Here is a 25,842-nt window from a genome sequence, read left to right as displayed (position 1 = left end):
ACATATTCTTTATCCCCTTACACTGTGTACAAGACAGTAGTTTTGGAATTGCTAGTTAGATTACTTGTTATTACTGCATTGTCGGAACTAGAAGCACAAGCATTTCGCTACACTCGCATTAACATCTGCTAACCATGTGTATGTGACAAATAAAATTTGATTTGATTTGGATCATGATGTTTATATGTGGCTGTTATGAAAGTGAACTGTGTTTGTGTATGATCAGGGGTGTATTCAGTCCGCCGATTCTGTTGAAAAACTTTTCTTAAACGGAAGCAAACGGAACAAAATGGGGAAAACATACCTGAATTTGTCCAACAGAAACTTGTTTGCAGCTGTTGGACTAATGATTACACCATAGTTCAGCTAGATGCAGGCAAGATTGTGCAAAGCGGTATTGAATGTGTCAATGTCTGTCACCTTGATTACTTACATTTCTTTTGACCTAGGTTGTAAACTTTCATTCATAGGCTAGGTTGTAGCAACTTCATGATGGGTATGGGGAACATTTGAGTATTATGTAGTAGCCCAAACCTATCCTTACATTGAGCTGGGTGAATGGAATATGACTGACTGTCATCCAATATGCTGCAATATAAATAAGGCCATGCTCATTAAAAAAAATATCGTCCTCCTTCATCTTAAACTGCACCAACCGCCACTTTGTCAGAGAAACAAAGCAGCAACATTTCATGTTGACATAAGCAACAAACACCGCACCGGGAAAGCGCAGACTTGGAAAGTACGTGTCTGTGAGATATTTACAGTGCCTTGCGAAAGTATTCGGCCCCCTTGAACTTTGCAACCTTTTGCCACATTTCAGGCTTCAAACATAAAGATATAAAACTGTATTTTTTTGTGAAGAATCAACAACAAGTGGGACACAATCATGAAGTGGAACGACATTTATTGGATATTTCAAACTTTTTTAACAAATCAAAAACTGAAAAATTGGGCGTGCAAAATTATTCAGCCCCTTCACTTTCAGTGCAGCAAACTCTCTCCAGAAGTTCAGTGAGGATCTCTGAATGATCCAATGTTGACCTAAATGACTAATGATGATAAATACAATCCACCTGTGTGTAATCAAGTCTCCGTATAAATGCACCTGCACTGTGATAGTCTCAGAGGTCCGTTAAAAGCGCAGAGAGCATCATGAAGAACAAGGAACACACCAGGCAGGTCCGAGATACTGTTGTGAAGAAGTTTAAAGCCGGATTTGGATACAAAAAGATTTCCCAAGCTTTAAACATCCCAAGGAGCACTGTGCAAGCGATAATATTGAAATGGAAGGAGTATCAGACCACTGCAAATCTACCAAGACCTGGCCGTCCCTCTAAACTTTCAGCTCATACAAGGAGAAGACTGATCAGAGATGCAGCCAAGAGGCCCATGATCACTCTGGATGAACTGCAGAGATCTACAGCTGAGGTGGGAGACTCTGTCCATAGGACAACAATCAGTTGTATATTGCACAAATCTGGCCTTTATGGAAGAGTGGCAAGAAGAAAGCCATTTCTTAAAGATATCCATAAAAAGTGTTGTTTAAAGTTTGCCACAAGCCACCTGGGAGACACACCAAACATGTGGAAGAAGGTGCTCTGGTCAGATGAAACCAAAATTGAACTTTTTGGCAACAATGCAAAACGTTATGTTTGGCGTAAAAGCAACACAGCTGAACACACCATCCCCACTGTCAAACATGGTGGTGGCAGCATCATGGTTTGGGCCTGCTTTTCTTCAGCAGGGACAGGGAAGATGGTTAAAATTGATGGGAAGATGGATGGAGCCAAATACAGGACCATTCTGGAAGAAAACCTGATGGAGTCTGCAAAAGACCTGAGACTGGGACGGAGATTTGTCTTCCAACAAGACAATGATCCAAAACATAAAGCAAAATCTACAATGCAATGGTTCAAAAATAAACATATCCAGGTGTTAGAATGGCCAAGTCAAAGTTCAGACCTGAATCCAATCGAGAATCTGTGGAAAGAACTAAAAACTGCTGTTCACAAATGCTCTCCGTCCAACCTCACTGAGCTCGAGCTGTTTTGCAAGGAGGAATGGGAAAAAATGTCAGTCTCTCGATGTGCAAAACTGATAGAGACATACCCCAAGCGACTTACAGCTGTAATCGCAGCAAAAGGTGGCGCTACAAAGTATTAACTTAAGGGGGCTGAATAATTTTGCACGCCCAATTTTTCAGTTTTTGATTTGTTAAAAAAGTTTGAAATATCCAATAAATGTCGTTCCACTTCATGATTGTGTCCCACTTGTTGTTGATTCTTCACAAAAAAAATACAGTTTTATATCTTTATGTTTGAAGCCTGAAATGTGGCAAAAGGTCGCAAAGTTCAAGGGGGCCGAATACTTTCGCAAGGCACTGTATATAATGACGAAATACTCGTTTCCGCACTAAAAATGTGAGTCGTTGTCCCAAAGGCGGTAAGGCAGGCGGCAAATTTAGGCCCAAAATAAACCTCTAAAAACGCATTGGGATTATTTTGAACATATCTTGTCGAGTGAAACCTCTCGCTTCGCCTCTTCCTCTCTGTCTGTACTTTTAGTGACAAACATCGTAATTCGCAAAGAATGTTTACAGCATGTGTAATCAAATATACGTGTAATTCAACAGTAATACAGCCGTTGACTGTTGTCATGAGAAGCGACATAAAATAACGTTTTAAAAGAGCGGACAAAACTCTCCTTGGTTCGATTTCTACAAATGTACTAACCACCACGTAGTCAGTAGATGAGACTGACAGAACATCCTTAATAAGAAAACCGCGGAGCCTATTCACACAACTGTCGCAATATACCGTATGTAGGCTATATATTTTGGGGGGAGAAATATCGCTAGGACTCCCAGGACTCCTTGGACGGGCTGTCTGTTTTCTTTCGGTTTGAAGATTGGAGTATCAGTATGTCATTATAATGCGCGCTCATTAGTTCTACAGTAACATGACGCATTGAAAAAACTGTACTCTCAAATTGTCAAATCATCTCTCTTCCGGGTACAGAGAATATAGGGCCTTTTTATATTAAATGTAATTAACCAACGCACATTTTGCTTAAATAAAACATTACGCTTTATTGAAATTTAAAATGACAACACACACACACAGCTGAAAATGAGCTCCTGGAATTCCTTATCTATGTCCCAATAATTTACAAGTGCTCCCTTTCCTCATCTTATTTCCTTCATAACCACTACCGCCTTATTGCAAAAACCACCAATAAATAGTTCAGTTGTCCCTCAAGAGATGAAAGACGGAGGGCCTCCCAGCGGTCTAAGGCTTTGCATTGCAGTGCTAGCTGTGTCACTACAGATCCTGGTTCGATTCCTGGCTGCGACCGGGAGACCCGTGAAGCTGTGCACAATCGCGTCACCAACACGCTTTAGTGACTCCTGTGGCGGGTCGGGCGCATGTATGTTGACACGGTCGCCAGGTGTACTGGTTTCCTCCGACACATTGGTGCGGCTGGCTTCCAGGTTAAGCGGGCATTGTGTCAAGAAGCAGTACGGCTTTGCGGGGTTGTGTTTCGGAGGACACATGGCTCTCGACATTCGCCTCTCCCGAGTCTGTACAGGTGTTGCAGTGATGGGACAAGATTGTAACTACCAATTGGGGAGAAAAAGGGACAAAAAAATGACAAAAATATGAAAGACAGAACCTATTAAAGAGAACTGGGCTGAATCTCAAAAGAGGCTTCTTCTCTTCATTCCCTTTCCTCCATCTGAACTGACATAAAATAATTGGACAAGTGAATTCAAATCTCTAGTAGGCACTGCAAGCCTACATCACAGTGCTTTCACCTATCCCATACGTGTCTCAGATCAGTGGAGAGGAAGCTATTTATACTGTTGAGACGCATCCTCAGGGTGAGGAGGTGTTGAAGGTGCTCCCCGGGGGTTGGAGGGAGGCGAATGGGGAGAAGTATTCGCGGGCAAACACAAATACGTTACTCGGTTTCCTTAGTAACAAAAACTGCAGGAAGTCAGCCATCATAGTGCGGAGCTCCGGGTGCTGCCGCAGGTACGAGGCATGCTCCGCCTTCAACTCCTCCTGTAACACACACACACACGTCAGGTCATGTTGGAAACTTAGGGGTCAGTGGTTTAAGAATAAGGGGCTTGGGCAGTGTTTCCCTAGCACAGTCCTGGTGACCCCAAGGGGTGCATATTTTGGTTTTTGCCCTAGCACTACACAGCTGATTCAAATAATCAAAGCCTGGTGCTGAGTAAATTATTTGAATCAGCTGTGTAGTGTTACGGGAAAAAACTAAATGTGCACCCCTTGGGGTCCCCAGGACAGAGTCTGGGAAACGCTGGGCTAGGGTGAGAGTAGGGGTGAGGGATAGGGGATAGGAAAATACTAATATGTCACCTTTCTGTCCAGGAACATGGAGTGCATCTGCATGTCCTCCTCCCAGACCAGAGACCTCTTCTCAAACACAGGCTTATCATCCCTCACCTCTGAGACACAACACAGATACACAAACACATGTAAATAGGGGAACAATGATTTCTTGCACAAAAGATTCAATTTTGACAAAATGCAATTATTAAAAGTCATGTATCTGAATGTCTGTTAATGTCTCATTGCCTTGTCACATATAAATGATGTCCTGAATTTTTAATATTTTTTTAATCGCCTTGGTTTTATATTATTATTTTTGTTCATTGTATTCACAGGAATATTCCTGTATTGATGTGTACTGTTGTTATTATTGTTGCAATAAATTTAAAAAAGTTGCAATTTAAATATTAAAATAATTATATTTAAATAGGGGAACACTCCTAATACTGTGTTGGTATGTGTGCATATGTGTGTTTTGGTGTTTATGTACCTGTGTGTGTTTGGAGCGGGAGTAGCAAGAGCCTCATGGTCACAGGAGAGCCCACCTGCACTCGGCTAGCCAGATGCCTAAACAGGTGCAGGATATGACATCACACAAGTAGAAAGTGATGAGAGAGGCGGTCAGAGACGGAAGAGGAAGCGACACAACCCACTCCCTCTTTTTTTGTGTTTCAATGGAAGTCAATGAACTAAGTAGACCAGACCCAGCTGCTATCACATTGGAGTCTATGGGAGAGCCACTCCCCTAAGTAGATAGGAACTGACAATTATTTTCAATAGTAAATGGCCTGAGTGAACTATTTTCATTTTATCCACCATCTTTGGGGTGGTGACCTGTATCTCGTTGGTCTGGTGGAAGTGATGTCATCTTACCCGTCAGACAGGAAGTAGCAGTGCCACATGGCTGGGATGTCCTCCACCGAGTCGACCGTCCTCTCCACCCCAAACACCTCCACCACCTCCTCTCCCGCCGTCTGCTGCCTGCACCCCAGCTCCTTCTGACCACAAATATACCACTCATTAGCCAAAAACTGTGGTCATTACGAGGTCGAATCCAAAAAAAATGAGAACACACAAAAAATAAGTTATAGTACTGTAAACAAACTCATGCACACTTTCCAAAAAGAAGACACTAATTTCTACTGTATAAGTAGGCTCACACACACACATTCACGGACACACTCACATATGTGGAGGTGGATATGTGTGTGTCCTGGTCGAAGGAGAGGAAGGTCATGTTTTCCGGGACGTTCTTCCTCAGAGCAAATACCCTCAGCAGCAGCAGGTTAGAGCCCTCGGACACTAACCCCTTCACAGAGGACAGAGGGTACGACAAGGTCTGCCTCCTAATCTCCTACACACACCCACCCACACACACACACAACAGGTTAGAAATATCAGATAGAAATCCTTCTCAAAGAGCACAATGGAAAACACACACTCTGCCCTCCTACCTCACACATACATTCACCTCCTCCCCTTTTTCTCTCTCACCTCTCCCACAGTGGTGATTTTGTTCACCACCAGCTGTCCATCATGCTGGACCATGTGACACTTCCTGTCCAATCGGTGGTCCTGAAGCTGAGAGCAGAGAATTAGCCTTTGTGGAGTCGCCAGAAAATGCTAACGTCTGGTTTTCAGGGATACTGTATTGTTTTCCATTAAAAACTGAAGTGTGAACTCTGCTCAGGCTGATTCCTACGCCTGCCACGTTAGGTTAGCAGAGAATTGGTGGGAATGTTATATTGTAGAGTTTTATATTTTAGTCTCATAAGGTTTTGTAAAATGGTCTTGATGGGTCTAGCCTGTGTAGACCGGTTTCAGGCAGTTTTACCTTGACGTACTCGTGGTGGTTTTGCTCCAGGGTCTCCAGGTTCAATGAAAGGTAGGCTGATTGGAAATAGAGACAGAGATAGTAATCACAGACTGAGAAAGACCAACACTCACACCATCCCCATCTCACACTTTCCCACCCCTCTGTGTCCTGCCTCCCTTTCCCTATCTCCTCCCTCCTTTCTTCCTCCCCCCTGTCTTACCAGTGATGGCTGTACCACAGGGAGTGTTGTCAATAGCTCCATGGCTGTGTGCATGCAGCAGCAGGCAAGGCTGCTCCCTGCAAATGGTCCTCTCCACAGTCACCTTAAACTCTCCCAGCTCTCTGCCCCCCTCGGACACTGTCACCAGAGAGTCTTCAAACAGACACCGCTGCATCTCCGCAGCCCCTAAACACACACATTCACACACACACACACTGAAAACAAGCTACAGCTATAGCAGGGCTACGATGAAAGAGGAACTTGAGAGTGCAGGTGCCAACACTCAGCTAGCTCTACTTAACTCACGTATGCTGGACAGAAAGGCGATGGCCTCGCTAGAGGCTTTTAACTCCACGGCTTCCTCCGTCGTAGCAGTCTCCTCCATATCAGACTTTCAGTTTGGAGCTTCAGATACACGAAATAATTCATATGGGCAGTTTGCCAAAGCAGCTTACTACAACATCATTAACAACAACACCACAGACTAGAGTTGGCAAACTAATACTGAGCTTTCTGGCTGAAGTTCATGTGATTGCAAATCATTCTATAAAGAACATGTTGATAGAATCATTCAGTGAGCTCGCATGTTGTTACCTTATTTAGCTAGAAGTCTGGCAGAAGGTTAGACCAATCTTTTTTTTTCGCTGTTGCCGTCTGTCTGTCTGTATCAAGAGCATAAAAAAAAACTCACAATATGGGTTGTCATGGCAACAACGCCTGACAGTCGAAGAACCATAAAGATCTTGTAAACGCGCAGAAAATGGTTCTTGCGTAGGGATGACCAGGGATGTTCTCTTGACAAGTGCGTGAATTGGAAAATGTTAATGTCCTGTTAAGCATTCAACCAAAAGTAATTTTTGGTGTCAGGGAAAATGTATGAAGTAAAAAGTTCATTATTTTCTTTAGGAATGTAGTAGAGTAAAATTTGTCAAAAATATTAATATTAAAGTTAAGTACAGCTACCCCAAAAAATAACTAAAATTGGACTTTAAAGCATTTTTAATGACTTCACAATACTGGTTTTGATGAATAAACAAGTTGTGGGTGTGTCGAACGTGCTCCATGGCTAAATATGTGGTTGCTTCAAGTTGTGTATTTACGGTATTTTATGTATTGCCTTGGAATCTAACTATTAGTTATAGTTTGTTAAACAGCTTACAGAAACAAAATAACAAAATGTAGACCTATCCCATCTTTGTTAAATATGTTAACTTGAACTTGTTTGCAGTCCACATTATTCTAAGTAATTGCATGGCTTCAATGTGGAAATGCTGAAGTTAACTGACTTGCCTTGTTAAAAATAAAGGTTAAATAAAATACAAAATATATACATAGCGTTCGCACTGATATAACGTTAGTGGCTAGGCCTACTGTAAATTGCATTATGGCTGATCATGGACATGCCAAATGTTGTCAATAAGCAATATTAAATTCATTATTGATAAAGCCTAAAAAAAAGAGCGAATAATTCTAATCAAATTCTAAACAAAACGTGCCACTGACGTTCTCACCATAAAACCAGGACAATTAATCATTCAATTTTTTTATACGAAAAACAAGCAATCTGTTCGTTTTTTTTCAACAACAGTAAATACATATAAAATGTAATGATATCATAAAATCGCCAGCAAAAAAAGACTACGCATTGCTGTTGAAACAGCCTTCGCTATAGTATACCTAAGGTCAGGGTAGCCTACGAAATGAGGCGACACATGTTTAAAAAAACAGGTCTTCACTCCCAGAGTACCTGGGGCCCTGGTCTGAGACCCTGGTCGTGCTGTCGTTAGGACTGCAGCTGCAGCTGGCGTTCTACCTTGTCCCTGAACCCTGCTGGTCAAGTTCACCCAGGTAGTCACTTGTGCTAGGTACTTTGTCACTGTTGATCAGGGCTGTGCTGATTCGTGTGAGACAATAGTCTACCTTGTCCCTGAACCCTGCTGGTCAAGTTCACCTAGGTAGTCACTGTGCTAGGTACTTTGTCACTGTTGATCAGGGCTGTGCTGATTCATGTGAGACAATAGTCATGTATTTGCAACAAGAACAGTGAGTGTTGTGTTGGGGCTGTATATCCTTATTTTGCAAATGTGAACGTTTAGCTGATCTGGAGTGGACTACATTTGTATTCGCTAGGTTGACTAAGATCCATCATTATCAATGACTACCACCTAATGACTACCACCCACACCCAATCTACCACCACGAACACTCCTCCTCAATCTATTGTACATGGAACAACAACGTGTTCTATGTATTTATGATTAATATTACATTTTGTCAATAACAGCTTCTACACATAATAGGAACATGCTTGACTGAAAAAATCTTTAAACATTTCTTCAGACTTAATGGAGGTTACAGGGGTGATGCTGTTTCCCATCAGATTTCATAATATGCAAATATGTCAAAGTTATCAATTAGGAAGATGGTGCTGTTCAGAATGACACGTTTAGGACTGTTGATGTCACAGGAGGCTGGTGGTACCTTCATTTGGGAGGACAGGCTCATGGTAACGGCTAGAGTGGTATAGTTGGAATGGTATCAAATACATCAAACACGTGATTTCCTTGTGTTTGATGCCATTCCATTCGCTCCGTTCCAGCGATTATTATGAGGCATCCTCCCCTCAGCAGCCTTCACTGGTTGATGTTCACAGGACTCTCCTAATGCTATATTGAACGAGCACCATGGATGAAGAGAGGAAAACAGACAGCCTCTCTTTACCACACCTTCACCAAGTCATCCAATGTTTGCATCATGAATAATTGTTGCATCTTCTAAAATAAATATAGAAACATTCTGAGACATATTTAACACAGATTCAACCACAAAGACCAGGGAGGTTTTCCAATGCCTCGCAAAGAAGGGCACCTATTGGTAGACAGTTAAAAATAAAAATGGAAGACACTGAATATCCCTTTGATTATGGTGAAGTTATTAATTACACTTTGTATCATTACACCCAGTCACTACAAATATACAGGCGTGCTTCCTAACTCAGTTGCCGGAGAGGAAGGAAACCGCTCACGGATTTCACAATGGGGCCAATGGTGACTTTAAAACAGTTACATAGTTGAATGGCTGTGATAGGAGAAAACTGAGGATGGATCAACAACATTGAAGTTACTCCACAATACTAACTTAAATGACAGAGTGAAAAGAAGGAAGCCTATATAGAACTAAAAATATTCCAAAACATGCATCCTGTTTGCAATAAGGCATTAAAGTAAAACTGCAAAAAGTTTATGTCCTGAATACAAAGTGTTATGTATCTAACAATTATTATTTAACATTTTGAAGACAGTCTTATCCAGAGGGACTTACAGGAGCAATCAGGGTTCGGTGTCTTGCTCAAGGGCACATCAGCAGATTTTTCACCTAGTCGGCTCAAGGATTTGAACCAACAACCTTTCAGGTTACTGGCCCAACGCTCTTAACCACTAGGCTACCTGAGTACCACGCTTTATGTTTTCAAGCATGGTCATGCTATGGTTATGCTTGGCATCAGCAAGGATTAGGGAGTTTTATTTTTCTAAAATGTTTCACAAATGTTAGAATTTTTCTTCCACTTTGAGGGTACATAGTATTTTGTGTAGATCATTGACAACAAATGCCAATGAAATCCATTATAATCTCATTTTGTTACACAACAAAATTTGGAAAAAGTCAAGGTATGTGAATAATTTCTGAAGGCACTGTAAGGGCATTGAAGTGGTAAACACAATGGTATAAAAAGGCAAAAAGCATTAAAGAGGAGAAAATACCCAGAGTACCCCTGAAGTACCCCCTCATGTGCATTTTACCAGTAGGCCTATAGTGTCATGAGTCTTCTCAAGTACCCCCTGTGGATAGGGGGCCCTAGTACCAGTGGTTGAGAACCACTGTCTTAAAGCATGTGACTTTGCAACACGCAGGTGTTTCATCTCCACTCTGGAATAAGTTTAACAGTTTGACACCACACAAGCATAATCACTGGAAGTACTAAAAAATAAAAATAAATTCAAAAAAGTACTGTACTGGGCCTTTAATAGTCCTGTATTATATGAGCACCATGATCATGGTGAAGTAGAGGATGGTAGTGGCATGTGATCTACAGCTTAGAGAAGAAGTAGTGCACGTCGTAGACAAACAGGTAGATTGCCATGAAGAGACTGGTCAGTGAGTCCAATATAAAGCACTCTTTATGTTCGGCTCAATACATTTTTTTGACACTGTAGTGAGTTCTAATCGCTTGGAACAATGAGCATCATTTAGAATGTTTTCATAATACAAAAATAGATTTACTGTAGACACAAAGACTTCACACTTGGCAGTTAGCGGTTAGCAGTTAGCGCTCATCTCGTCTGGGCATTGCATCAGCCAGATGAAGCAACTGCACATCTAATCTTCTTCCCCATCCTCTCTTGTCTTGATTCTACAGGTAGCTAATATGTTTTCCTCAAAACATTATTAGCAAGCTAGCTAACGTTAGCCGAGATCTCAGCTTGTTAACTAAGAAAGTCAATGTATATATGTATCATTTTTTAAATTCCGATTTTTCAGGGGGTGCTGCAGCACCCTCAGCACCCCTATTTCCAGCGGCTGTGACCACAGCCTGTCATTTCCAATGGGAACAAATTAATCGTAGTGGGCAAAACAAGCAAGGATGTGGGCAGAGCCAAGCACCAGCAAGCGAGAGCCTATTGACGCGTTCTAGCATTTATTTGCATATTTCCGTTAGGGAACGCCTACTACGTGAAGTGCGGGTCTGCAATAACTCAATTCGCCAACAATGCAATTTTTAGAAACTTTGGCAAAGGGTAAAGTCTACAAAAGGAAATCCATTCTGTTAATAACGGATTCTAGATTTGCATACAGAAAACTGTATTGAGATCAAATGATTCATTGATGAGACATTTTGCAGAATTTCTGACAAAATCCATCTCGCTCCATCTTTTCCCACTGCTATTCAACCAGATGCGTCACATGTATACAGCCAGTGAAATATCTGTCTCATTGTTCTATGGTAAAGGATTTGCATTCATTTTTAAATTGAGTTGCCCGCTTGAAAATCTTGTTTAATTTATTCACATATCAAGTTACATGTTTGCAAGTGTTGCATTTATTCACACATCACGTTACGTGGTTGCATTTATTCTAAAAATAAATGACACGTTAGAAAATATTTTGTGCGACTATAAAGCTGATTATACAGGTGCAACTCATATTTTACATGTACAAATATTACTTTACATGGTAGCACACTTATGTCTTTATTTTACCTCTATGAGTTCCATTGACTCCACCCACTAACAAGTAACAACTCTTCTAAAATTCCAGGAAATGTTCTACGGCTCGAGCTAACATCTGTCTGCCTGCTGCGGGAGGAAACAAGGAGGGGTCATAAAGAGAGAAAAGGGACCATAGAGAGAGAGGGAGAGAGAGAAGTTAACAGTTTCAAAACTCGACGGAATTAGAGTTTCAAACTTAAAAAATTAGTTCATCTGGCGTTTAGAGATTGGGTGGTTATAGCCGTGTTATAAGACTGTTCGCCTTTATCGTTTTTTTGTCTTGTTGTCATTGTTTGCGTTCTTGTTTTTCCTGGATTCATTGCGTGGTGAGTCAAACTATTTTTATACTTCCGGCACACCATACACTCACGGTGATCGTTTTAAAGAAAAAAGCATATGAACTGAATATGAGCTGAAGTTGGTAGTCCTTGGGTTACACCTGAATAGGCCTATTGTACACGTTACCTTGTGAGGCGGTTGTCTAAACCACCATTGAGCGAGGGGAGTTGGCCATTCTACCTTTTGCCTGCGACTTAACTTAAACACGCGTGTGTGTGTTTGCGTGTGTTGGCTATGGCCAAACATGGATACTTTGGTAGGGCTGTACGGACACGGGCCTTAGGTCAGTGGGCTAAAGCGGTATTGAATCGTGCAGACTACTTGGGTTAGAAACCTACCCAACCAGTTAATGTTACACAACCACATTCTCACTTCAAACTCTCCCATGACTTACGGCTGAAGAAGTTACACAGTGCTTAGTCATAAGCCTGTGTCCCTACACACCCAACACACACGCAGGGACTGTTTTATGGGCGGCAAGCAGCTGAAGCATTTTTTCCAGCTGATATTTTTTCACCGTTGCTTAGTACTGGAGAAGTGATGTAATGGCATGTTGTAAGGTGGAGGCCGACACCCAAACTATCCCTGTTTTTTATTTATTTTAATTTTACCATTATTTAACCAGGTAGGCCAGTTAAGATCAGTCTCTCATTTGCAACTGCGACCTGGCCAAGATAAAGCATAGCAATTCTACACATACAACAAAACATAGTCAATAAACAGTAGAACAAAAGAAAACAAAAAGTATATATACAGTGAGTGCAAATGAGGTAAGATAAGGGAGTTAAGGCAATAAATAGGCCATGGTGGCAAAGTTTATTTTTTATTTGTATTTATTTCACCTTTATTTAACCAGGTAGGCAAGTTCAGAAAAAGTTCTCATGTACAATTGCGACCTGGCCAAGATAAAGCAAAGCAATTCCACACATACAACAACACATAGTTTACACATGGAGTACACATGGAGTAAAACAAACATACAGTCAATAATACAGTAGAAAAATAAGTCTATATACAATGTGAGCAAATGAGGTGAGATAAGGGAGGTAAAGGCAAAAAAAAAGGCCATGGTGGCAAAGTAAATACAATATAGCAAGTAAAACACTGGAATGGTAGATTTCCAGTGGAAGAATGTGCAAAGTAGAGAGAAATAATGGATGTGCAAAGGAGCAAAATAAATAAATACAGTAGGGGAAGAGGTAGTTGTTTGGGCTAAATTATAGATGGGCTATGTACAGGTGCAGTAATCTGTGAGCTGCTCTGACAGCTGGTGCTTAAAGCTAGTGAGGGAGATAAGTGTTTCCAGTTTCAGAGATTTTTGTAGTTCGTTCTGGCCAAAGGAAAAATTGGTTTTGGGGGTGACCAGAGAGATATACCTGCTGGAGCACGTGCTACAGGTGGGTGCTGCTATGGTGACCAGCGAGCTGAGATTAGGGGGGACTTTACCTAGCAGGGTCTTGTAGATGACCTAGAGCCAGTGGGTTTGGTGACGAGTATGAAGCGAGGGCCAGCCAACGAGAGCGTTCAGGTCGCAGTGGTGGGTAGTATATGGGGCTTTGGTGACAAAACGGATGGCACTGTGATCTGTGAGCTGCTCTGACAGCTGGCGCTTAAAGCTAGGGAGATATGAGTCTCCAGCTTTGTGGAACTTTAGAGGCTTAATCCCTACCTGAGGGAACTCCCATAATGATCACTCCCAAGTTAAATTGTCTATATAAACTCTACTCTCTAAACTCTCTCTCTGTCGTTAAGCTCTGTAGTGTTCAGTGTATGTGATAGTGGTTATTAGAAATTGACATGTCTGTCAGGAGCATGGTTGTGATGTGTGGTTGTGCTGCAGTGTGTGTGTGAACCACAGATAGACAGTACCAGTCCAAAGTTTGTAAACACCTACTCATTAAAGGGTTTTTCTTTATTTAGACTATTTGCTACATTGTAGAATAATAGTGAAGACATCAAAACTATGAAATAACACATTTGGCATCATGTATTAACCAAAAAAGTGTTAAACAAATCTAAATATATTTTATATTCTTTCAAGAAGCCACCCTTTGCCTTGATGAAAGCTTTGCACACTCTTGGCATTCTCTCAACCAGCTTCACCTGGAATGCTTTTCCAACAGTCTTGAAGGAGTTCCCACATATGCTAAGCACTCGTTGGCTGCTTTTCCTTCACTCTGCGGTCCAACTCATCCCAAACCATCTCAATTGGGTTGAGGTCGGGGGATTGCAGAGGCCAGGTCATCTGATGCAGCACTCCATCACTCTCCTTCTTGGTCAAATAGCCCTTACACAGCCTGGAGGTGGGTTTTGGGTCATTGTCCTGTTTAAAAACAAATGAGAGTCCCACTAAGCACAAACCAGATTGGATGGCGTATCGCTGCAGAATGCTTTTGTAGCCATGCTGGTTAAGTTAGCCTTGAATTATAAATAAATCACTGACAGTGTCATCAGAAAAACACCATCACACCTTCTCCATGCTTCATGGTGGGAACCACACATGCGGATATCATCCGTTCACCTACTCTGCCTCTCACAAAGACGCGATTGGACCCAAAAATCACAAATTTGGACTCATCAGACCAGGGGACAGATTTCCACCGGTCTAATGTCCATTGCTCGTGTTTCTTGGCCCAAGCAAGTCTCTTATTATTGGTGTCCTTTAGAAGTGGTTTCTTTGCAGCAATTTGACCATGAAGGCCTGATCCACGCAGTCTCCTCAGAACAGTTGATGTTGAGACGTGTCTGTTACTTGAACTCTGTGAAGCATTTATTTGGGCTGCAATTTCTGAAGCTGGTAAATCTAATTAACTTATCCTCTGCAGCAAAGGTAACCCTGGGTCTTCCTTTCCTGTGGCGGTCCTCATGAGAGCCAGTTTCATCATAGCACTTGATGGTTTTTGCGACTGCACTTGAATAAACTTTTAATGTTCTTGAAATTTTCCAGGCTGACTGACCTTCATGTCTTAAAGTAATGATGGACTGTTGTTTCTCTTTGCTTATTTATGCTGTACTTGCCATAATATGGACTTGGTCTTTTACCAAATAGGGCTATCTTCTGTATACCACCCCTACCTTGTCACAACACAGCTGATTGGCTCAAACGCATTAAGAAGGAAATAAATTCCACAAATGACCTTTTAACAAGACACACCAGTTAATTGAATTGCTTTCCAGATGACCTCATGAAGCTGGTTGAGAGAATGTCAAGAATGTCAAGAGTGTACAAAACTTTAATCAAGGCGGCTCCTTTGAAGAATCTCAAATATAAAATATATTTTGATTTGTGTAACACTTTTTGGCTTACTACATGATTCCATATGCGTTATTTCATAGTTTTGATGTCTTCACTATTATTCTACAATGTAGAAAATAGTAATAATTAAGAAAAACCCTTGAAGGAGTAGGTGTGTCCAAACTTTTGACTTGTACTGTAAGCAGAAACATATGGAAACACTCCACTTCAACTTAATCTGCCTCTAGAGATACAACTAATATAAACCCCTAAGAGCCCTTGACTACAGGAGCAAAATAGTGTGCCCTTAATAGAGATCTTTGCTTGAAAAACGAGAAAAAGCGGCTATAGTACTGTTTGTCCATCTTGAGTCACTGTAGCCAGTAATACTTCCTCAAATTTTCCTGAATTAATTTATCATAACTCAATAAATCTGTCATTCATTTTGATATTTTTGCAGAGGAGATCTTAGTCGTGCAATTTGACATCTAAGTTGTTTAGCGCCGTATTTCTCAAATTAAAACATGTGCATGAAAACGAGTCATCTATCGTTAAATGGCAACAAACACTTAATTGAAGAATCCCTACTGTTGACGAATGACTGACGAAGGGGCGTCGACTTCGGGTTCCGAACTTCGGCTGACCACGATAATTTTTTGTGTGTGCACAAGCAGCCCCCAAAAGACTTGCCAAAGATCAAAAGTAATATATTCACATACTGTTCTGAACTGTTTTGGGTGGGTAGAATGGGCCATAACTACTTCTCGCTCTCCCTCCTCCCCTCCTCTCTCTCTTTTCTCATCCTCTCTCTCTTTTCTCATCCTCTCTTTTCTCATCCTCTCTCTCTCTCTCTCTTTCTCTCCCTCAGACAGTATGTCTCGGTCTGACTTCCCCCTGGGTTACGATGACTCTCATGCCCCCCTCTATGGCCCCCAAGGTGGTAACTACCCCCCTCCCCCTGCCTATGGCTTCCCTGCCAATGGAGGTCCCCCATCAGGCCAGCCCTCGTCCTTCTACCCCTCTGGTCCCCATGGACCTCCATACCCCGGCCAGCCTGCCGGGTACCCTGCTGGGCCCTACCCCGGCCAGCCTGCCGGGTACCCTGCTGGGCCCTACCCAGGCCAGCCTCACCCCGGGGGTCCAGGGTACAACAACCAGCCTATGATGCCACCCATACCCCCTATAATCCCCCCTATGATGCCTAGCAGTGCACTGAGCGGTAAGCCTGAACCCTCCTCTCACCTGTCTGGGGCTTACTCTGAAGTGTTCTGTTACTACTGAATAAGCTCCTTCACACAGTTAAAATAAATACTTGATACTATAGGTTCTACTTTAGTAGTTGATTACCAGGCATGTGTTCTGATGTGAAGTGACATATGACTCTAATGATGTCTCTGCTGATGTCACAGGCGATGGAGAGGGGTTTGCTGCAGGCAGCTTTGACAGTCTGAAAGTGCGACACTCCTTCATACGAAAGGTGAGAACACAGCACGCACGCACACACACAGTTAACACACAAACACACAAGAAGTGTATAATATACTCTCCATTTTTCTCTTAGGTGTATATGATCCTGGCATCTCAGCTACTCGTCACTGTCGCAATTGTGGCCGTCTTCACATTTGTGTGAGTGTGTGTGTTACTATGACTGTGTATTAGTGATTTTGTGTTCCTGCACAAATGTGTGTTTGTATAACTGAGTTTCTCTTTGCAGTGACTCTGTCAAGAAGTTTGTGATCGCAAACCCAGCTGTCTACTGGGCATCATTGTAAGTACTATCCCTTACTACTGACCTATTGTTTTACAGTACTGTTGGATTGACAGCTGTACTGGCCTATGTTCTGCATGTCCTGTTTGATTGACAGCTGTGTTGACCTATGTCTTTGCAGCGCTGTGTATTTCGTCACTCACATTGTGCTGGTCTGCTGTAAAGGACCCAGGTGAGTCTCTTTCTTAAAGAATTCCTTTGGAAAATGATGACAATATAGTTGACAACAATGTTTTATTGTATTGAAGTGCTGTCCTAATGTGGCCACTCCCCTGTCTTTAGGAGGAAATTCCCATGGAATGTCATCCTGCTGGCCGTCTTTGTAAGTAACTATTACTCGTCTGTACAGATCTGTTGAAAAAATGTCTAGTTGGAGCTCGTCAGAGCAGTCGGCTGTGAATGCCCTCACTTGCTACTACTTAATGCTGATTGTTAAGGTTCTGACTCACTACAGGCTGTCCAGCAAGAACAAGGCAGATGTGTCCATACGTAGAGTTGTATTTATCTTTGTCACCAACACACATAGTATGAACACACAAACTTTTCAGTGATTTACCTGAAAGGTAAGAACAATTCTAAACTGGGTTGTTCGAGCTCTGAATGCTGAAAGCTGTATACCACGAGTATGACATAACATTTATTTTTACTCTTTTAATTACATTGGTAACCAGTTTATAATAGCAATAAGGCACCTCGGGTGTTAGTGGTATATGGCCAATATACCACGGCTAAGAGCTGTATCCAGGCACTCCTCGTTGCGTCATGCATAGGAACTGCCTTTAGCTGTGATATATTGGCCATATACCCCCGTGCCTTATTGCTTAAATATACAATGTTGTAAGCTATGCAATAGGAATATCTACACAGGAAAGAATGGCATAGCATCTATACAGGGATATTCACATAAGACACATATTAACAGCAGTGTATGTTTAAACATCTTGCAGGAGAGAGAGCGAGAATTAATTACTTAGGCAGGCAAGATTTATGGCCCCCACTGGACTAGTGGAGATCTGATCTGATCTGTGTCCGGTACCAAATCTTACTGCTCGTACGGGAGCGCTGACGATAATCTCTGAAACCTCTAGAATCTCTCACCATGCCTTAACAGTAGCGCGAACTATAAAAGCGCAGTGGTAAAGTGTGCATACAGGCTATAGGATTTAACCATCTTGACACAATAACGTCTACTGCGCAACACTCATGCATTAAACCCAATACAGACACTTGTAAATGACATGCACATGGAGTATCTGAAATAAACTGTGTATGAGCTGCAGCAGTACTATACAGCTACAGTTACAGATGTAACAAGGTAATTAGGCCTAAATGTAATTGCTTGCAGTCAATCATCATAACGTATCATTAACCCTCCTGACAATAAACCCCACAACTCACTTCTTGGATGCACGCACAATCTTCCTAAACACAACTTGCGTCTTCATCTTACAACTGAAAACACTGACCTGGAGTGGGAGGGGTCAGAGTCGAAATGTCCATTCGGGCACACTGATTGGTGGAAACCAGGAAGCTGTGATAGACAGCTGAGAAGGGGAGAAATCACTCTAACAGGACTGTGGGGAAAGTGACTGCACAGGCGTGACCTCTTTTTTTTTTTTCCTCTGCACTAGTCTGTCATACTGCTCTATGATGAACTTTATTGGTTGGTGCTGGCCTGCAGTGGTCTATATTGATCTGTGTATTCTGTGTTCTACAGACACTGGCCATGTCCTACATGACGGGCACCATATCCAGGTGAGAGAGAGACACACACAAACACACACACACCTGAGCGTGGTAGTAATGTCTGTCTGTCTGTCTGTGTGTCTCTGCTCTGTAGTTACTATGATACTAAGGCAGTGTTTCTGGCTCTGGGCATCACCGTCATTGTGTGTATCATCACCACTGTCTTCTGCTTCCAGACCAAGGTAAGAGACACCTGACGTGTGTGTGTGTGTGTGTGTGTGCGCAAGTGTTTGAAACTTCATAATGTATCTCTTCAGGTGGACCTCACCTCATGCCCAGGCCTATTCTGTGTCCTGGGGATCGTTGTCATGGTGGCAGGCATCATCACAGCCATTGTGCTCTCCTTCAAATATGTGAGTTTGCATATTACGCACGCGGCGCACACAGACACGAACACTCACACGCTAGTGGTGCGCAGGTCAGCTGTTTGTTCACCCGCACCCGCCCGCAATTGCTCATAACCCTCCCACAACCTCCAGACTATATGTGATGAAGTTCAAATTCTCGGGCCCACACTGCAAATACTTTTTCTGTATTTAACCAGGCAAGTCAGTTAAGAACAAATTCTTATTTACAATGATGGCCTAGGAACAGTGGGTTAACTGCCTTGTTCAGGGGCATAACGACAGATTTTTACCTTGTCAGCTCGGGGATTCTATCCACCAACCTTTCGGTTGCTGGCCCAACACTCTAACCATTAGGCTACCTGCCTCCCCAAAATATAGAACCGGCGCTATAGGCTAGAGTCAAAGACGGCAGGACGATTTTTTGACGGGGGTATAAAGGATATTTTTTTGCCTGATTTTAGATATGCTTCTGCTTATAATTTAAAACACTTTGGAAGGCTATTTGTTAGTCAACTTGTCTATAATTTGATACATGCCGCTTCTCTTTTGTCATATGTTGCCCTAGAAGACTAAGTAAACCCTTGCTCAACAGAATAATATCATAAATCGATCGAATGAATGCTTAAATGTAGTTGACATAGATGATAACAGAGAAAACTTGACCTTTCACGGAGCAAAGACGTTTAGGAACTGGGAAAAAATGCTATAACAAAATGATTTTCTGTGCAAAATTTCAGTTTGACCAATGTAAGGATTTTCAGTTTGGCTTGGATGCAAATTTTGTGTGTTTGAAATACTATCAGCTTTTATGATGCTGATAAAGACAGCAACTCTACAGATGATATCTAACTGAGCATTCACATTCTCTCAAGATGCTGAAAGAAAGAAATCATATTTCTTCTCCTGTTCCCAAGTCAAAATGTTGCCTACAGTTTTTTTTATTTGACCTTTATTTAACCAGGAAAAGCCCATTGAGACCCAGAGTTTCTTTTTCAATGGAGATCTGGCCAGTTTGTATCATTTTACTGCAAGACTGTGAGAGGTTATAGACCTACAGTCAGTGTCCTAATTTCAGTTTCCATTTAACCCATCTGAACAGTAGACTACAGTTCCCTTGACGTGCCATAGACCTGTTTGAAGTCCCCGTTTTGTGATTTGTGTAGCACCTCAGAATCATTACATAGAAAAGTAATGTTTGGGAAGTATTTGGTGAAGTGGCAAATAACTTCAAATCTTTCCCAAATATTACTTTTCTGGCTCTCCCTTTTCTTTATTTTCTACTGTCCTTTTGCAGCTTTTCTCTTATTGAATTAAACTCGCATTGTACTTTTTGCCTCCGTGGATTGACATGAACTTTTTCTGCCCGTTCCCAAAAGCATTTGGTGATTAGCGTGTAGGCACATACATTTGGACCCTAAAGCTTAGGCTTATGCACTAATGCAAGATAGCCTAAAATAATGAATGAAAAACCTTATTGTAGACAATAGAAATAAATTGCACAAGAATGATAGTCATGGATTTTTTTAAAGGAATTGTTTTGTCTTTATTCAACCCGCCCGCCACCCCCCTTGCCCTTCATCCACACAATATTTAATTACCCTAAACCTGTCCGCCCCTCGGATAAACCCACGCATCACTAACACACACACACCGTTAGCCATACCTAGTCATGTTTGTTTTCCATGTTTATTGTATTACAGTAATGGTTCAGTGTTTTCTAATGGTGTTGTCTCCTCCTGGCCAGATTCCTTGGCTTCACATGGTGTACGCGGCCGTTGGCGCAATAGTCTACACACTGGTGAGTACAATACACAAGTAGATGTAGTACAGACAGAACCACTTTAACTGTACAAATCAGTTTCTTCCTACAACATATATGTATAATATATTGTGCTTTGTAGTGATGTTATTCGGACACATTTTGTAGTTGTGTTGCTAGTGTTACAGTGCCTTGCGAAAGTATTCGGCCCCCTTGAACTTTGCGACCTTTTGCCACATTTCAGGCTTCAAACATAAAGATATAAAACTGTATTTTTTTGTGAAGAATCAACAACAAGTGGGACACAATCATGAAGTGGAACGACATTTATTGGATATTTCAAACTTTTTAACAAATCAAAAACTGAAAAATTGGGCGTGCAAAATTATTCAGCCCCTTTACTTTCAGTGCAGCAAACTCTCTCCAGAAGTTCAGTGAGGATCTCTGAATGATCCAATGTTGACCTAAATGACTAATGATGATAAATACAATCCACCTGTGTGTAATCAAGTCTCCGTATAAATGCACCTGCACTGTGATAGTCTCAGAGGTCCGTTAAAAGCGCAGAGAGCATCATGAAGAACAAGGAACACACCAGGCAGGTCCGAGATACTGTTGTGAAGAAGTTTAAAGCCGGATTTGGATACAAAAAGATTTCCCAAGCTTTAAACATCCCAAGGAGCACTGTGCAAGCGATAATATTGAAATGGAAGGAGTATCAGACCACTGCAAATCTACCAAGACCTGGCCGTCCCTCTAAACTTTCAGCTCATACAAGGAGAAGACTGATCAGAGATGCAGCCAAGAGGCCCATGATCACTCTGGATGAACTGCAGAGATCTACAGCTGAGGTGGGAGACTCTGTCCATAGGACAACAATCAGTCGTATATTGCACAAATCTGGCCTTTATGGAAGAGTGGCAAGAAGAAAGCCATTTCTTAAAGATATCCATAAAAAGTGTCGTTTAAAGTTTGCCACAAGCCACCTGGGAGACACACCAAACATGTGGAAGAAGGTGCTCTGGTCAGATGAAACCAAAATTGAACTTTTTGGCAACAATGCAAAACGTTATGTTTGGCGTAAAAGCAACACAGCTCATCACCCTGAACACACCCATCCCCACTGTCAAACATGGTGGTGGCAGCATCATGGTTTGGGCCTGCTTTTCTTCAGGGACAGGGAAGATGGTTAAAATTGGTGGGAAGATGGATGGAGCCAAATACAGGACCATTCTGGAAGAAAACCTGATGGAGTCTGCAAAAGACCTGAGACTGGGACGGAGATTTGTCTTCCAACAAGACAATGATCCAAAACATAAAGCAAAATCTACAATGGAATGGTTCAAAAATAAACATATCCAGGTGTTAGAATGGCCAAGTCAAAGTCCAGACCTGAATCCAATCGAGAATCTGTGGAAAGAACTGAAAACTGCTGTTCACAAATGCTCTCCATCCAACCTCTCTGAGCTCGAGCTGTTTTGCAAGGAGGAATGGGAAAAAATGTTTGTCTCTCGATGTGCAAAACTGATAGAGACATACCCCAAGCGACTTACAGCTGTAATCGCAGCAAAAGGTGGCGCTACAAAGTATTAACTTAAGGGGGCTGAATAATTTTGCACGCCCAATTTTTCAGTTTTTGATTTGTTGAAATATCCAATAAATGTCGTTCCACTTCATGATTGTGTCCCACTTGTTGTTGATTCTTCACAAAAAAATACAGTTTTATATCTTTGTTTGAAGCCTGAAATGTGGCAAAAGGTCGCAAAGTTCAAGGGGGCCGAATACTTTCGCAAGGCACTGTATCTATGTACTTTCTTGTCTGCATTGACTTATTGCTGGTACATTACTGATATATTGCTCATATATTTTCTGATATCTTGCTGGTGTATTTCTGTGTGTAGTTTCTGGCGTACCACACACAGCTGTTGATCGGCAAGGGGAAGAACTCTATCAGTCCAGAGGAGTATGTGTTCGCAGCGCTCTCCATCTACATCGACATCGTCCAGATCTTCCTGTGCCTGCTGCAGCTTATTGGTGCAGCCAACAGATGAATCCCCGGAAACAACGTTCCTTCCCATCCCCTCCCCCCCTGAGACAGGCAGACTCGGCTCACCAGAGTGCAACTGCACTCACTATAGAATTAGAATGAGTAGAATGGAAATACTGGTGTACCTACCACAGAACGTTGTTTTGAATGGGAACGTTCTTTCTACTAATTCTAATTCTATGGATTTGACTTCGCTAACACACATATTTAGCAATTTTCATGAAGTCTACTCTTCTGCTAAAATGCATCTGCTTGCAAAGACATATGTAGTAATATATCAGTATAGACACCAGTGGTGTAAAATAACTAAGTAAAAATACTTTGAAGTACTACCTAAGTAGTTTTTTGGGTATCTGTACTTTACTATTTCTATTTTTGACAACATTCACTTTTACTCCACTACACTCCAAATGAAAATATATAAGTTTTACTCCCGTACATTTTCCCTGACACATAAGAGTACTTGTTACATTTCGAATGTTTAGCAGGAAAGGAAAATGTTACAATTCACAAACTTATAAAGAGAACACGTGGTCATCCCTACTGCCTCTGATATCGCGGACTCACTAAACACAAATGCTTTGTGCATTTTACACTTTTAATCAAGTAGTATTTTACTGGGTGACTTTCACTTGAGTCATTTGCTATTAAGGTACAGGATCTTGACTTTTACCAAAGTATGACAACTGGGTACTTTTTCCACCACGGATAGACACACTGAATACAAAGCTGTAACTTTAATCTAACTATCTTTATATGAAGATTTTTTTAATTTGATATTTTTTGTTTATAAAGTAAAAATGTGTGTTATAAGCTGGGAGCAGTAAGATACTTTCTGAACTTGTCCAGTAGGTTTGTGCCTGCTGAAGGCAACCCTGAGGTGTATTCACTAGGAGCCAAACGGAGGCAAACAAAAGCAACAGGAACCAAACAGGGAGGGATATTCCTGAAATTATTTCACTAGAAACTTGTTTTTGTTGCAAAACATTTTCCAAAGCGAAATGTTTAACTACGGTTTGCACTAATAAATACACCCCCCCAATATCAGTATTCCTCTGAGACACAGAGAGGAAGGATTTTTTTTTTTTTTACTCTGTATGTCTGATGCTTTTCTATGATTGTTACATTTGTAATTGGGTAGTCATGAGCGAAAGCTCAGTGCTGATTGGCTTGATTTTTATGCACTTTTTGGTAACGAGTGTCACCTTAGGCTGCGTTTAGACAGGCAGCCCAATATTCTTTTCACTAATTGTTGACCAATCAGATCAGCTCTGAAAAAGAATTGGCTGCCTGTCTAAACGCAGCCAGTGATGCCATCTTTAAGATATGCCTTTATGTAAATGCAATGTCTGTTTCTGATGTACTTGTTAACACATATAGGAGTATACCTAATATAGTATTGTGAAATTCTGTTAGCTGTATTGTTATGTACTGGTTTGAACATACCAGGCTCAAATGTGTGTTTAGAACCCTCAGAACAGAACATTCCAATTGATCACTTGGCAAACTGCTGCCAACTCCAAATATTAGAGTAGAACACTGAGAACCATAGCCGCAGGAAGCTGTTTGGGGGTCGTGGAGCAGTGCTTTTTCCACCGGCAGGTGGGTAGTGGCGCTACAGACCTGCTATATCGGCTAATACAGGACTAGTAAATGCACAGTGGACTACTTTGGTGAGAATTTCTATTGTTACATTCGGATTCCTCAGGGGGTGCAGCACCCCTACTTTCCGTGGCTATAGAGTACCACAGTATGAGTCATAATACCCATGAAACCTAGCGGTCAAACAAGGAAATGGTTCCAATAATTTTTCCACCGTTCATTTTTCCCACAGGGGATTTTAGAAACACTTAAATACTTACTACGGGCTGTGTTTCTTGTAGGCTTACCCTGGCATGACATTTTGTGTAAATCTCTTTAGGACAAGGTGACTTTTGTCTATTTATTTATTTGCCTGTATTTCCCCCCCCCCCCCCCCAAATGAAATGACAATTAGCTGCTATTGTGGCTATCATAAAGAACTACAAATGCCATGATGATCTGGACGAAACTGCCAAATTCGAGGCTGAGGTAAGAATCTCTGGATTAACTATCTAATGTTAGCTAAATGTTGTAATGAATAAATTGGCTACATTTCTTTAAATGGACAATTCTGTAAACTTTTTTCAATTGACACAATACCTGTTAGCAAAGGTGTCAGCTAGAGATGACGTGCAGGAACTTACAGCGATTTGTAGCTTTGCATGGTCTGCTTTGATGCTAATTAGAATTTTCGAATCTGAGAGTAAATAAAGATGAATATATTGATAAAAGTCACCTTGTCCGAGAGAGATTTACATGGTTATCAAAACATCACACCATGGTAAGCCTACATGAAACAACCCGTATGGATTCTAAAATCCCCTATGGGAAAAACGATTGGAACCATCGCCACTGTGACTATGCTGAGAACAGTCCAAAATGTACACATCAAAGCATTAACATCTGATGTTCTTTTCTACATGATGAGAAGAAAGGAAGCCACTTTATATTGAGATTAAATTATTGATTGTTGAGCTAAATTAAAAGGGAACACGCCTCAAAGGGTGTACTTACTTAGCTGACACCCTTGAGTTGAGTAATGAGGGAAGTGCAGGTAGACTGCCCCTAAGTGCTGATCTACGGTCAATTTTATAGTGGTTGATGTTGGAACTGGGTGTGGTGAGCTAATTCTATAACTGAGTTTAGGGGCATCTCTAGACTCCTTTTGAGATGTATGTCTCTGAAACCTTTGACGCCAATTTGCTTCCACTGAGATTACTAATTAGAATGTGGTTGCCATGGAATGTTTGGTGCTAGCTTGGAGGACAGTTGCCAAAGTCTATAGGAGCATGCTAATGAGAAAAATATGGACACATCTATATTGATTTTCATATCAAATAAAATATTTTATTGCCA

At 41.5% G+C, this 25,842-nt stretch overlaps 2 protein-coding genes across 2 annotated transcripts; one reads left to right on the top strand and one right to left on the bottom strand.

Annotated features, from left to right (window-relative positions):
• Positions 1 to 3,071: 3,071 nt before the first annotated feature.
• LOC139387289 (ciliogenesis associated TTC17 interacting protein) lies at positions 3,072 to 7,062 on the bottom strand. The gene is made up of 10 exons (XM_071133403.1): positions 6,992 to 7,062; positions 6,704 to 6,802; positions 6,398 to 6,583; positions 6,196 to 6,251; positions 5,856 to 5,942; positions 5,548 to 5,715; positions 5,235 to 5,359; positions 4,852 to 4,928; positions 4,389 to 4,477; positions 3,072 to 4,067 (listed from the first exon to the last, which is right to left on the bottom strand). The coding sequence occupies exons 2-10, from the start codon at positions 6,780 to 6,782 to the stop codon at positions 3,879 to 3,881; spliced, it is 1,056 nt and encodes a 351-aa protein (XP_070989504.1). The 5' UTR covers positions 6,783 to 6,802; positions 6,992 to 7,062; the 3' UTR covers positions 3,072 to 3,878.
• Positions 7,063 to 11,723: 4,661 nt separating this feature from the next.
• On the top strand, positions 11,724 to 25,842 carry LOC139386988 (protein lifeguard 3-like). The gene is made up of 12 exons (XM_071132919.1): positions 11,724 to 11,990; positions 16,107 to 16,457; positions 16,648 to 16,715; positions 16,800 to 16,864; positions 16,953 to 17,006; positions 17,128 to 17,178; positions 17,289 to 17,328; positions 18,724 to 18,761; positions 18,847 to 18,934; positions 19,010 to 19,105; positions 20,844 to 20,897; positions 22,760 to 25,842. The coding sequence occupies exons 2-12, from the start codon at positions 16,112 to 16,114 to the stop codon at positions 22,907 to 22,909; spliced, it is 1,050 nt and encodes a 349-aa protein (XP_070989020.1). The 5' UTR covers positions 11,724 to 11,990; positions 16,107 to 16,111; the 3' UTR covers positions 22,910 to 25,842.

Source organism: Oncorhynchus clarkii, chromosome 28 (assembly GCF_045791955.1).
Source record: "Oncorhynchus clarkii lewisi isolate Uvic-CL-2024 chromosome 28, UVic_Ocla_1.0, whole genome shotgun sequence".
Lineage (NCBI taxonomy): Eukaryota > Metazoa > Chordata > Actinopteri > Salmoniformes > Salmonidae > Oncorhynchus > Oncorhynchus clarkii.
The sequence above is the reverse complement of the archived record's forward strand: the minus strand, read 5'-3'. Positions and strand labels throughout refer to the sequence as shown.

Excerpts from the sequence above, each read along its gene's own strand:
- LOC139386988 (XM_071132919.1), top strand. The coding sequence starts at position 16,112 with ATGTCTCGGTCTGACTTCCCCCTGGGTTACGATGACTCTCATGCCCCC. Across the intron at positions 17,329-18,723 it reads TCATCCTGCTGGCCGTCTTT|ACACTGGCCATGTCCTACAT; the intron begins GTAAGTAACTAT and ends TGTGTTCTACAG. Across the intron at positions 18,935-19,009 it reads TCTTCTGCTTCCAGACCAAG|GTGGACCTCACCTCATGCCC; the intron begins GTAAGAGACACC and ends GTATCTCTTCAG.
- LOC139387289 (XM_071133403.1), bottom strand. The coding sequence starts at position 6,782 with ATGGAGGAGACTGCTACGACGGAGGAAGCCGTGGAGTTAAAAGCCTCT. Across the intron at positions 5,943-6,195 it reads ACCACCACGAGTACGTCAAG|CTTCAGGACCACCGATTGGA; the intron begins GTAAAACTGCCT and ends CTCTGCTCTCAG. Across the intron at positions 4,478-4,851 it reads CCCGCTCCAAACACACACAG|AGGTGAGGGATGATAAGCCT; the intron begins GTACATAAACAC and ends GTTGTGTCTCAG.